Genomic DNA, 12,198 nt, shown 5'->3' with positions numbered 1-12,198 from the left:
TAGATTCAGGTTAGGTATTAGGAGGAATTTCCTGGCAATAAGAGCTGTCAGCTGGTGAAATAGGCAGCCATGTGAAGTGATATACACTAGGAACATCTGCAGCAAATGTGACTCAATATATCATGAGTCACAATATAAGTACATAATGGGCAGAGTTTGCATCATGATGTGCATATGGAAGGCTGTGGTATGTTCCCATTTACTGGAGGTTCAAAAGAGTGGTCCAAAATGCTTCAGCAGATCCTGCATTGAGCAGGGAGCTGAACTAGTCGACTTCTGAATTCCCTCCAGGTGTATGATTTGATGATAATGGCTAGAATAGGAAAAAACTTGTTGAAATCTTTGTCCAAAGAAGCCAGCATATATTTGTGGTGCAATTGATATCACAAGAGCACTTTGGCCTCATCTCTCAAATTCTACCTGTTTTATGAGTGCTTCCAAAGCATTATTTCCCAAAGTGATTGGGAGGGCTGACCATTAACTCTGCTCTACAGGCTGTCAGGGTGGTCTGGCAGAAATGCTCTATGGCTTAGAGAGATCCAGTGGCATGATTCAGTATATGCAAGTGTTACAAAAAGAGCCTTAAGCAATTTGTCTTTACAGTAATTTCCCACATTGGGTTCCTCCAGATGTTTTGGGATATAATTCTCATGAGTTATAGCCAGTATGGCTAGTTATCAGGGAGAATGGGAGACGATTGCTTTGGAGACTCAAGGCACAACTACACATTACAGAAGATGTAGAGCTGCTTCAGTTTCATACCCAAAACTCCTCATGCTGTACTGTATCTCTTCAGTAGTATCTAGTAAAGGAAACAAGTGGCATTTCATCATTATACTCAGTGACTGCCAATACCAGTCAATGAACTGGAGAGGACAGGTACCAAATGGATGACTTTTACCAAATGTTAATGGAGAAGGAGGGTGCAAAAGGAAAGTTGATGACAGACTCGTCTGTACTATAATATCTCATTAGGCCCTCCAGCATACTAGCTTTAATTGAAAGTAATGATGGAGATGTAAAGTATAGTAACTGAGAGCATTTCAGAGTTATTTAATATACAGTGGATGGAAGATTGAAATTCAGAATATGCATGGAGTGAGGAAGGTGAGCTAGCAGCTTAGAGTGGCAAGTAGCAAAGTGCAGCAAAATATATATTGTAGGAATTAAAGCTTTTTGACCAGAAAGAATAGATGTAGGTATGTGACTTTTTTGCCCTTACTGTGTTGGCAACTCTGGTCAGTGTAGGTTGGAATGTTTCTTCAGTATTATCTGTAGGCAAAGGCTAGGAAACTTTAACTGACTTGCCTGTTTCTGTCTACACAGCACAGAAGAACTTCAGAAACATCCATATCCCCTCCTGGCTCCAGCATTGGTTCCCCCAACCGAGTCATTTGTGTAAGTATAATTCTGGGGCTGAAGCAACATGGAAAACCAAGAACTGAGGCTGGCAGCTCCTATAGGAATAATTTGGAAATGCATGCCCTGTGAATCCCAGAAGAAATGAGAAGAAAAGATCAACCAGTAAAGTAACATATCTATTGAGAACTGTTCTCCTTCAATCTTGGAACAGATTTCCAAACCAAATATGTGCCAAAGAAAGCATTTGGCAAGTTCAGCCTGAGTGGTCTGTTCCCATCCATGAATATCTGTCTGCTTAATGCCACTATGCCAGTGTCCTCTTTGAGCATCATCTGTCTTACAGAAGAATTTGGATGCATGTAGTCAAAGCAAAGCCTGGCACTAGTTTCAATCCTGAGCCAACTGCTCCTTCCCATTGTTGCCTCATCTACACAGGGAAAGCCCTGGCATTCCCTTCAAGATTCCTTCCTTCCTTCTTTTTACCTTTATCATAAGTATCTGTCACTGTTTGCTCTGAAGATTCCTTCAGCCTTGCATTCTAATGTGTTCTTTCTCCTCTGCATTCCAAGTTCCTGTTGCTTTTCTCTCTGTGGTTGTCTATCTATATCTTTCCCTTTCCATAGGCTAAAGTGGATAATGAAATCCTTAATTACAAAGATTTGGCTGCTCTTCCCAAGATTAAAGCCATCTACGAGGTGCAACGCCCTGACCTCATTTCTTATGAGCCTTATCACAGATATACTTCGGATGAAACACTGGAGAGATATAGCTATGGGGAGGTACAGTTTCTAAGCAATTTCACCTGGATTGTACAGAATGAATGAAGTCTCTGTTAGAAGCAGAGATTTGTCTCTATCCTCTGGCTGCAAATCCCATTAATTTCAATGAGAATGTTTGAGATTCACAGTATATATCCCTCACTCCAAAAAAAGGAACATCCAAATTGGTAAGTTGATAGTATCCAGGTGAGACTGGTCCAAAAGCATAGATTCCATCCTATTTAATGGAAAATGCAAAAGCACTTTCCAAGTATAGATCGGATGGACTGAACAAAAATATTGCGCCATTGTTTATTTAATCACAGTTTGTTGCTAAATCTTAACCATGTACAATGCCTGTATAGACAGAACATACAGAGCCCAAACCAAAGAAGCCACATGAGAAGTTTGCACATTACTCATTGTGTAACATTTGACCAAGGATGAGACAAATAAGAATTCAGTTGTTACTAAAATCAGTGAAAATGGGACAAGCACAAAGATGATGCCTCAGTTTCAAATGCACCTGGGCAGCTCTCTGCAGTTATGTCCAACACATCAAAGCCTCCTTGATGAGTTGAAGAGAATGGATGTCTTGATGGGTGCAATGGAAAATGAAGCAAATCTGCTAGTATGGGCCTGTCCTTTGCCGGTGACAGAGTTCAGATTCTGTCCTATTTGGAAATGTTACTGTGCTATCCACAGTCTATTTGTAAAAGCTTTTGATTTAGGATACTGGTGGGGAACATGGCTAGGCTGGACCAGTCCAGCATCAGCCTTCTTGCTTCTTCTGAAAAAGAGAATGGTTAATTAAATGGCAGGGAGATGTTTCTGCCAGAAGGATGCCAGACCTTTGACAGAAGGGAACACAGTCCTTTTGGACAGCTCCAAGGCAGCAGAGCTTTTAGCAATTGGCAACCACCCCTTATCAGAATTATTTTATGGCAAATAAATGACTGAAGCAACAAAATTATACAGCTCCTTCTCTGGAAAGTCAGTGAAAAGCTCAGGCCAGAGCCTCAATGTTAACAGGCTCCTTATTAACCATCAGATCAGAACACAAATATGTTAAGTTCCTTATCCCACTTTCTCACAGAAGATATCCATTGATCCGGCTGCACTCATATATCTCTTTGGGGACTGAGAGCATGATAGAAAGAACCAATGGGACCTGCATGGCCCAATGTTCCATCTTTCCCTGGCAAATGAAGACATGAGTTTCAGTCTTGGACAACTTACGGAGTTACAAAGAAGTGCTACTAGTAAGACTTGAGACTTCTTTCTGAATATCTCCAAGGAAGCCAGGATATTTTTAAATCCAGGCAAAATGGAACATTTGGAGAAACTTAAATCAGGGCTTGGCTACAACAGCACTTCTGTTTAAAATATTGTTCAGAAAGGGAAATACAGCGTTATCATATAGAGGTGAGAACCTGATGAAATAAATTTACTCTATAAGCAGTCTGGAACTGGACCGAGGAATTATTTATTTGTTATTTATTACTAGGGTTTATATGCTGCTTCATTCAGTATGACTATGAATGGTTTGCATTCCACAATTCAGCCAACAGATTAAGAACAATAAAGCCAAAGTAATCCGGATAGGGAAGAAACTAGAACAAAATAAACCAAACTTGACAGGCACTGCAACAACACTAACCCAAACACCCCCCAGTGCTATTTTTTCAGTAGTCATTCAAGTATCTAGTTTTCCCAAAGGCCCTTTGGAAGACCCAGGCTGCCCTTATTTCTATGGGTAGACTTTTCCAGAGAAGGTGGGCTGACACAGAGAAGGCTCATTCTCAGAGTCCCTGATGTCAGTGGATTGGGACCTGAGCAAGCCTTCCTTGCTGCATCTTAATGGATGAGTTCATTCCACCAGAAAAGGTGATCCCACACACATCCATGTCCTGAACCATAAAGGACTCATAAATGTCTAACAATTTGAATTTCAACCAGAAACCTGCCAGCAACCAGTGTAGCTCCCAAAGTAATGGTGTAACACGGGTGAACCACAGGACACCTATTAGTACTCAAGCCGCTGCATTCTGGACAAATTATAGCTTCTTGGTGGTTTTTAAGGACAGTCTGATGTACAGCAAATTGCAGTTATCCAAACATGAGGTGAAAAAAGGCATAGGTAATTGTCAACAAAACCTCCCAACCTAGGAATGGCAGTAAGTGATGCACAAGATGGAGCTGTACAAGGGCCTCTTAGTCATGGCCTCTACTTGCTCTTCATGCAGAGTTGTAAGTCCTAAAGGACCCAGATTACAGATGATCTGTGCATAGGGGAGCACAAAGCTGTCCAGTGCCAAGGATGGAATTCTACTTAAATCCTTCAATTTCTAAACTCACAGTCACACTCTTCTGCTAGGATTGAGTCTAAATCTGTTTTTCTCTATCCAGTCCCTAATAGTCTTCCGGCACCCTAGTCTCTAACAACATCTATTCAGCCCAAGGTAGATGTGTAAAATGGAGTATCATCCATATAGTGGATGATCTCTCCCAGTAGCTTAATGGGGGGAGAGGGCCAAATTATAAGGCACCCCGTAAGGGAAGGGTCAACTTCATCAAGGGCTGTCTCAACAACTGACTAAATTACTGTTAGCTACCCTCCACCTTCCTGTTCTTAGAGAAAGTGCTGACTTCTTGAGTAGGGGTTGCACCAGAACCTCTTTCACAGTTATACGCCATCCTTTCCCCATTTACCTATCTAATCTAGCCTTCTGCCTCCTCCCTGGAGATTTTCAGCCACCTGGAACAGCAGGAATCTAATTCACAAGTGGCAGAGCTGATATCACAGAGGACCCTATCTACTTTCTTAGGATCTATGGAGAAATGTTGCTCTTTTGCCACTTATCCTACCATGGTGTAGGCTTGACTCTGAGCACTTAATCTGTGTTCAGTTGTAGTGACTCTGTTCTTTGCCAGTACTACTTCAGGTGCCTCTTCTACCACTTCATCTCCCAAAGCTGCTTGGTAAGGAGCCCATCTGGATGCTTCTTACTTGCACAGCAAGGCAGGTAGACCTCGCTTACCAATCATCTAGTTTAGCGATTGTTCAAAGATACGATGGCACTGAAAAAGTAACTTTACAACCAGTTCTCACATTATGACCATCACAGCATCCTGTGGTCACATGATCATCATTTGTGTGCTTCACAACTGACTTCCAACAAGCAGAGTCAATGGAGAAGCAGGCAGTAAAATTGCAAATTGCAGTCATGTGATGTCTCACTTAATGACCAGTGATAGCTCACTTAATGACCACAGTGGAAGTGAGGTTGTAAGCCTGTCACAATCATGTGATATCTTGCTTAATGACCATGTCACTCAACAACAGAGTTGCCAGTCCCAATTGTGGTCACTGAGTGAGGACTACCTGTACTCTGGACTATGCTTGTTCTTAAATGGACCAATATGGTGCAATCAGAGGCCTTCAGAAACGGTCTAAGCGATGCCACTTAATGTTTTGCCTTTTGCTTTCTGTTGAATTTGAGCTAGTCCTCCTTTTCCCAAACAAATGTGTGCTGAAGACACTTTTTAAAGTTTAGAGGAAGCGCATCTTAAGATAAGCCTGTAGGCGAGTTTCTGTACTTGTTTCAAAAATATGATTAAGAGGGAACCATGCAAATATTTAATTTCTACATATTTGTCATATCTTAATAGGCAGATGTGAGTCTGATACAAGAAAGTTGTGGTCCTCCACTGTTCCACTACATTCACACATCAGCCTTTGCCATACCCTCTGCACATACTTGATCTAGGAGGATCCCTTTGAGCTTCATTTCAAACCTTATGTGTTGCCTGAGAACTGAATATGCTGTCTTAAGTTCTCCTGTGTTATTTTCAGAACTAAGTTTGTTCAAAGACAAAGATTTGGTTCTCGGGGACTTAAACAGTTGTAAAATGGAGGGTCCAGGGAAAAGGGCTCAACAGAGGCTGATAGTGAGGTTACACCAGGCAGGCACATACATCCCTTTGAGGTGACAAGAACAGAAGTGAAGGGAAGTGAAACACTGAGCTGTCTTGTGGCTTTTCCCACAACACTGGGAAAAAGTTATGGGATTGGTTTTCTCTTTCTTTGTTATTTTGGAGTCTCTTTCTCCCAGGTGTTCTCAGTGCCTCAGCAGCTCTGATAAGGTTGTAGTTTTGCAAAGTGAATTTGGAGGAAGATGAACTGGCTTGTGGTGCAGAACCATTATATCAGCTTGTAATCATTTTCCCTCTCTTTCTTTTCCTGCTCTTTACTCCCTGGCGGCTTGTCTCTGACCTTCTGTCATTTGTAGTCTCTTGGAACCTTGTCTCCATATTCTCAGGTAATCACACAGTGCGTAAGACTAATTGCAGGCTCACATATCTGAGCAATGAGAGCTGAAAGAATTTGAGGAGAGCCAGGCTGGGAAAAACTACCTGTGGAGGGCCAAGGAGGCTGAACTAGCTTTATTGCTAAGCCTTGAGGTTATAAAAGAAGCCTCCCTCCCATGCTATTAAATGAAAAGTGCTCTGGGTAAAGCAAATTGTCTTTGTGATGTAATATATTTGCACACATTGGGAAAAGATGCCCTCAGTTGGGAAAAGAATATAATATTCAGAGAGCCAGGATGCATGCTAATGTACATACATCTTGACCTTCCTGGAACTGGGTCTTTTATAAACAAAGCTTTTGAATTTTTTGCAGGATATTTATGAGAGCATGGACATCAGGCAGAGGCGAGCATCCAGCCCGGGCTACATTGACTCGCCCACCTACAGCCGCCAAGGCATGTCTCCCACCATCCCACGCTCTCCGCATCATTATTACCGCTCAGGTAGGGCACGGCTCTCTCCATCAGGATTCAAAGACATTTGCCCACCAGAACTTTGCATCAGCACATCCTCAGAGGGACAGATCAAGTTCTTTCCAAGGGACACTCTGTGCTGCCAAACTTCTTTCCATATCCAGAACAGCCTGCACTATGAAATCAGGGGGACAAGGAGGGCACCACTGTACAGTGTCTTCCGTTGCATAGGATCCTTCCTTGATTGAATGGTAGGCAAGTGCCTAGCTCTGTTTTTGACTGTCTTCAGGACACCAATGAGTTGTGATGAACTTCACTCCACTGTCCATGCTCCATTTTCTTTTTCCTCAGCAAATTCAGAGCAATGATTCTGTGGCAGAATTGAAATGGAAAGAAGCAGATGATGTGGGAAGCCACTGTGGATGTGTCATTTGTCCTGCATTCGTGATAGGTTCTGAGCTAGAAACAGGCCTTTTTCCAGCTCAAAAATCTGTTTCAAACTCAAAACTATGTTCTTTTGAACTCAAAATACTTTCGGAATGATTGGAACAACCTATTTCAAAACCCAAACAACAGTTCTGAATTTGAAAGAGAGTGCTTAAAGCTCAAACGTTTCAGTTCCAAAATAGCAGTTCACCACCCTCCCCACCACCCCAGAATGCATCTACACACAAGATCCATGTACACATAGGCAGAGATGGTAATGCTTTGATGTAAACAGACTAGGGTTTGATATGTTGCATGAGGAAGACAGTGGAACTGGGAAGAAAAAATACAAAGATGTTTTTGTCCAGTAAAAGAGGGTTAGGCCTCCAGCTTCATATTTGCTTATGAGACCTTATCATCTGTTAAAACAAAGTGTCTTATAGTCATAGACTGCTGCTAGAATGGGTTTAGAACCGCCACCATTGGCATGCACTTGTGAGTTTTCTTCTGGCTCCTGTCTGTCTATGAACCCATCAGTCTTCCTGTTACGTGTAAGAATCAGCACCGCCATCACCACCACCACCCTTCCACCCATGCACTCCCACTACAGATTCACAGATGGCTTGCTAGTCTTATAACATGCTGCTTTTAACATCAATTTTCCTCTGCCTCTCTCTTTTCTTCTCTGCTGCTCCCTCCAATCTGCTCTTTCAAGGAACAGAGAGTGGGCGCAGCTCCCCCTACTATAGCCAATTAGATGTGAGGTCTTCTACACCAACCTCATACCAAGCTCCTAAGCATTTCCACATTCCAGGTAGGCTCTGGAGGCCTCTGGCCAGCCATGAAGGAGTGCTGTATGGGATCTTTTTTATTTTGTTTTTTAGCCTGCATGCTTGTGCCAAGTATGTTATTTGCATGAGTAGTGCTATTGCCAGCCTAAGGTAAGCTGGCCACAGCAAGCTACAACTGCATGGTAGAGGCCATCCATAAACAAGACCTGCAGCCTTCTCTCCTTTGCCTCTAAAGTCTCTTTCTCCCCTCCCCTGCAGCTTCTCTCCCTGTACAAAGGAAAGACTCTCCTCTTCCTCGCCTTCCCTTCTCCTCCCTCAAGGACCACAGGGCAAAGCTTGTCTGTCAGTTAAGAGCTTTTCTCCACTACAACCTTGACACATAATTTATCTTATACTCCTCCTGCTCCCCTCAGGGCCCGCTGCACCCTTCCCCCAGATCTCTCTGGACTTGCCAGATGGCCGTTCCCCTCCAGCAGAGACCCAGGTAAGGGCCACTGCCCCACCCCTCCTGCAGAGGGGGGTAGGAGGGAAGTCAACCCCTGTCCCTTGTCAGTGTGCAAGTAGAGACATGTACACCCTCCCCACTTACCTGCCACTTGCCTGCCTGCACAGTCAGCAACCAGCTTTGCTCACATGGTAAATTGAGCCTCATTTGTTTGGTCAAAGCATGTAAAGTCCACACCTGTGCCAAAGCTGGCAGCAGTGGGAGCTCTCCTTCATTCTTCAAGTCTAGAACAGGAGTCCCCAAACTCTTCAGCTCATCAACCCCTTCATGAAGTTTCAGAATGTTCATCAACTCCCAAACATTTATTATATGAAAATAATTTAATAAATGCTAATTTAACTAATAGTACAATGAATAATAATAATAACAACAATAATAGTCCCATCAACCCTTGGGGGTCAATACTGACCACTTTGGAGAACCCTGATCTAGAACTAGGGCAAGTTAGGACTGGGATTTATTCCTTTGACAGACACATTCCTACCAGAATGGAACCGCAGTCTACTTTTCAAGGTTTTGCTCTTTGTCATTCACTCAGCCTGAAATAACAGTGTGGATCCCATTGGCTTCCACAAAGGTCACAGTTGGTTTATGGTGAAGTCAGTCAGCTGATAAAGTTCATGTTTGGGATCTGATTATTTTTCATTCATCTCCCAAGTTATCAAACTTTATGTGGATCTTGGTTCTTGTAGAAACACTTGAAGTTTACAATTTGGGATTAAGTATTTCCACATATTTATTGCAATCTTCAGGGAGATGAAACTGACCTGTTAGGCAAGATCAGCTGATATAATTGGTTGTCTTGTTGGAAAAGAGCTTGTTCCACCTGAATTGGCCTGTATTTTCTAGAATTTCCCTTGTCATATTTCCCTTTCATTACTGGCCCTGCTGAAACTGATGTTGAGATGGCTAGTGCCCTGCAGCTTTTGCTTATGTCTTTTATGGATGGTCCTTTTGCCTACCCCACTGGATCAGCCCATCAGCAAGCCTCTGTGCTGCTAGAGTAGCTCCTGTTCCCAGCTTGCATTGCTTCTCTCTCATTTGAAGAGAATGTGGCTGACTTGTTTTGCTCCTGGACAAGCATGGGATGGGATTTTTGTCTCTGTATCTCTAGGGAGCCAACTCATAAATCATCTGGTGCCATTGCCAGACAAGGAGACAATGGCCATTAGCACTCACCAAAGGAGGCCTTCCCATCTCCCAAACTGAGGCAAGCTGTGCCAGAAGGAGAGCTGTCTGCCTGACCCTGCATGCTGTCAATAGTGAGCATGCTCACAGCATGACCTCTTGTGCACGCACACATTCACTGTCTTATAGCTGTCAAAATAGCACACAAAGAGGATTAATTCCTTCTTCCCTCATTAAACCATCTCCTAGCCTAAGTTTGCTCTGCAAGTATTTAAGATAAGGCTGCCTTATCTTAAGATGGGAAAGTACTAAATGGAGTAAGCAGGCAATGAAATCTTGGACGGGCAACTTTATCTGCAAATCTGGTGACTCCTATGACTAGTACAGGGATCATGCTAACCTTCTCTATATCATACATGTTCTTACTTGTGCTGCCAAAATGATACAGAGAAGATTCCCACCACCCCTCTTCAAGAATGACAGGCAGGTTCCTGTATCTCTTAGCTACACACACTGGCTCCTCCCTTTTGCTATCTCCTTCTTTCCTTCATTATTTTTCTTTCTTTACCTCCAGCTGCTGCAGAGAGTAACATCTACCGGAAACCACCCATCTATAAAAGACACGGTACAGTTTGGGCATGGCTTTAACACATATTTGGGCATACAATTTAAAATAAATCACAGTTCTGCTTAGGTGTGATGGAGTACATTGGAAGTGAAGTGGCTCAATAAGCTATACAAAAGTTAATGGTTAGTGGCCAGACCTGGACATAATACACTTTGAAAAATAGGGAAGTGTATTGGCCTTTCAAAAATGTGAGAGCAGGGCTCAGCAGAAAAGTTTGGCTTGCTAGATCTCTCATCAATCTTTATCCTAGGGTGCCTCCATGTGTTCAGAAAAAGTAAACCCACCCTCAGCAATGTAACTCATGCAGGCAAAATAGCACTAGGCTTTTAAGTGGACAATTCTTATTTTCTATTAACTTTTAAAAACATAGGGATATGAGCTGGAACAGGTCCATATAGCTTACCAAGATGCCTTTAGATGTTGTGGTTGTGCTACTGTTGTCCTTTGCGTGAAACTCCATAGTGTATGAAAAGACAGATCCTTTCCAAGGAACATTTAAGACAAGGACAAGAACCAAAAGGAATAGAGGACTTCAGAAAAGGAGCTGCAAACAGAAGGAGCAGCAGGGAAGACAGAATGGGAACTTTAGCAGGAGGAGAGAAGAACCTTTGAACAGCAAAGTGAAAAGTCATGAATAGATATATTAGAAAACAGAGCAAAGAAATATTTGTAAGAGGGGTGGGGTGGAAGCCCTAGAGGAATTCAAATCTAAGCATTAGGAGGTATTATATAGAACCCAATTATGTACAGGAAGCCAAAGTATGGTTTTATGAAGGGGTGTCACAAGAGGTCAGAGTAACGAGAGAACTGCATGATTTGAGCAGCAGAGTGCTGGATAGATACTGAGACACCAAACTGAGATCATGGAAATCAGAGTGAAGACTGTAGTAGTCAAGGAAAGAAATGACCAACATGTGGGGCAGAGTTTTAACCAAGATCAACTAGAAGAGCCTCATTGTTATAACATTGCATACCAAGTTCAGAAGTGACTTAGTTGTACGGTGGCTAAACACAGAAGAGAGATGAATTTCAAACTTTTCAAAAAGACTCTATGGCTGTTTAAGGAGGTGGCTGGATTGTGATGTTGTTCCATAGTAAGGAAAGGAAACGAGAGACTTGGAAGGTACAGTAAGTTCAAATTTGAACTTGAAAATATATTGAAGCAAAAACGTCACAAAGTGAATATATGGGCCCAGCAGTACTTTTCTGTGGCTTCATCTTAAGGTATTAATGTGTTTAAAAGCCTCTGCCACATGAACCTATCACAAATCTTTAAATATTGTTAGAGCATCATCAGATGGATACATGGAAAGGTGTTACAGCCTTATAAAAGTCCTTGTGTGCTGGAGCTGTTGAAAATAGGCCTAAAACATTCATAGGGGCCCCAGCTCACTTACCTCTGATTTATATCATGTCTACCCTCTAATCTAAGCAGAAAAGGCTTGTCTATTTATATGTCCTTAAAAAACATAGCATAATTGTAAGAACCATTGTTTCAGAGGACTACATATGTTTCAAGAGTAAAACTTAACCAATGTGTTTAGCAAAGGATATAAATATTAGAGTTGTATCATAACTATTTGGTTGCTTTGAAGACCAATGCCCAACGTCAGAGTATCCAGTTAAATTCCCTTTTACTGTTAGTAAAGAGGCCAGAAACATAGTTTGATTTGAATTTAGGCTGAAGGCACAGATCCTGCAAAAGGAGCAAGAGTGGACTTGTTTCAAGGCAGGATGTTCCATGCTTTTGTATGGCAGGAAAAGCTACAGGAAGCAATTCTCTTTGTCACCTTTGGAGACAGAGCTCCGAGGTCAT

General features: G+C 42.4%; 1 protein-coding gene across 12 annotated transcripts in view; it reads left to right on the top strand.

The window, feature by feature from the left end:
• Positions 1 to 12,198, top strand: part of ABLIM3 (actin binding LIM protein family member 3) — a 153,683-nt gene that overhangs the window by 122,751 nt on the left and 18,734 nt on the right. For 7 of the 12 annotated variants that reach the window (XR_015794729.1, XR_015794728.1, XR_015794727.1 and 4 more), the window contains 6 exons: positions 1,327 to 1,398; positions 1,986 to 2,141; positions 6,413 to 6,442; positions 6,805 to 6,934; positions 8,046 to 8,144; positions 10,329 to 10,379. Coding sequence is in view for 2 of the 12 variants with exons in the window: in XM_088133657.1 (XP_087989783.1) it covers positions 1,327 to 1,398; positions 1,986 to 2,141; positions 6,413 to 6,442; positions 6,805 to 6,934; positions 8,046 to 8,144; positions 10,329 to 10,379 (538 nt within the window). In the remaining 10 variants the exon portion in view is untranslated. Of the gene's footprint in view, positions 1 to 1,326; positions 1,399 to 1,985; positions 2,142 to 6,412; positions 6,443 to 6,804; positions 6,935 to 8,045; positions 8,145 to 8,534; positions 8,606 to 10,328; positions 10,380 to 12,198 lie in introns of all 12 variants that reach the window. The other 5 variants (XR_015794733.1, XR_015794734.1, XM_088133656.1 and 2 more) reach the window with 3 other exon arrangements.

Source organism: Python bivittatus, unplaced genomic scaffold, assembly GCF_059951505.1.
Source record: "Python bivittatus isolate LINGU-HERP-01145 unplaced genomic scaffold, Pbiv_v1 ctg000080_np1212, whole genome shotgun sequence".
Taxonomy (NCBI): Eukaryota; Metazoa; Chordata; class Lepidosauria; order Squamata; family Pythonidae; genus Python; species Python bivittatus.
The sequence above is the reverse complement of the archived record's forward strand: the minus strand, read 5'-3'. Positions and strand labels throughout refer to the sequence as shown.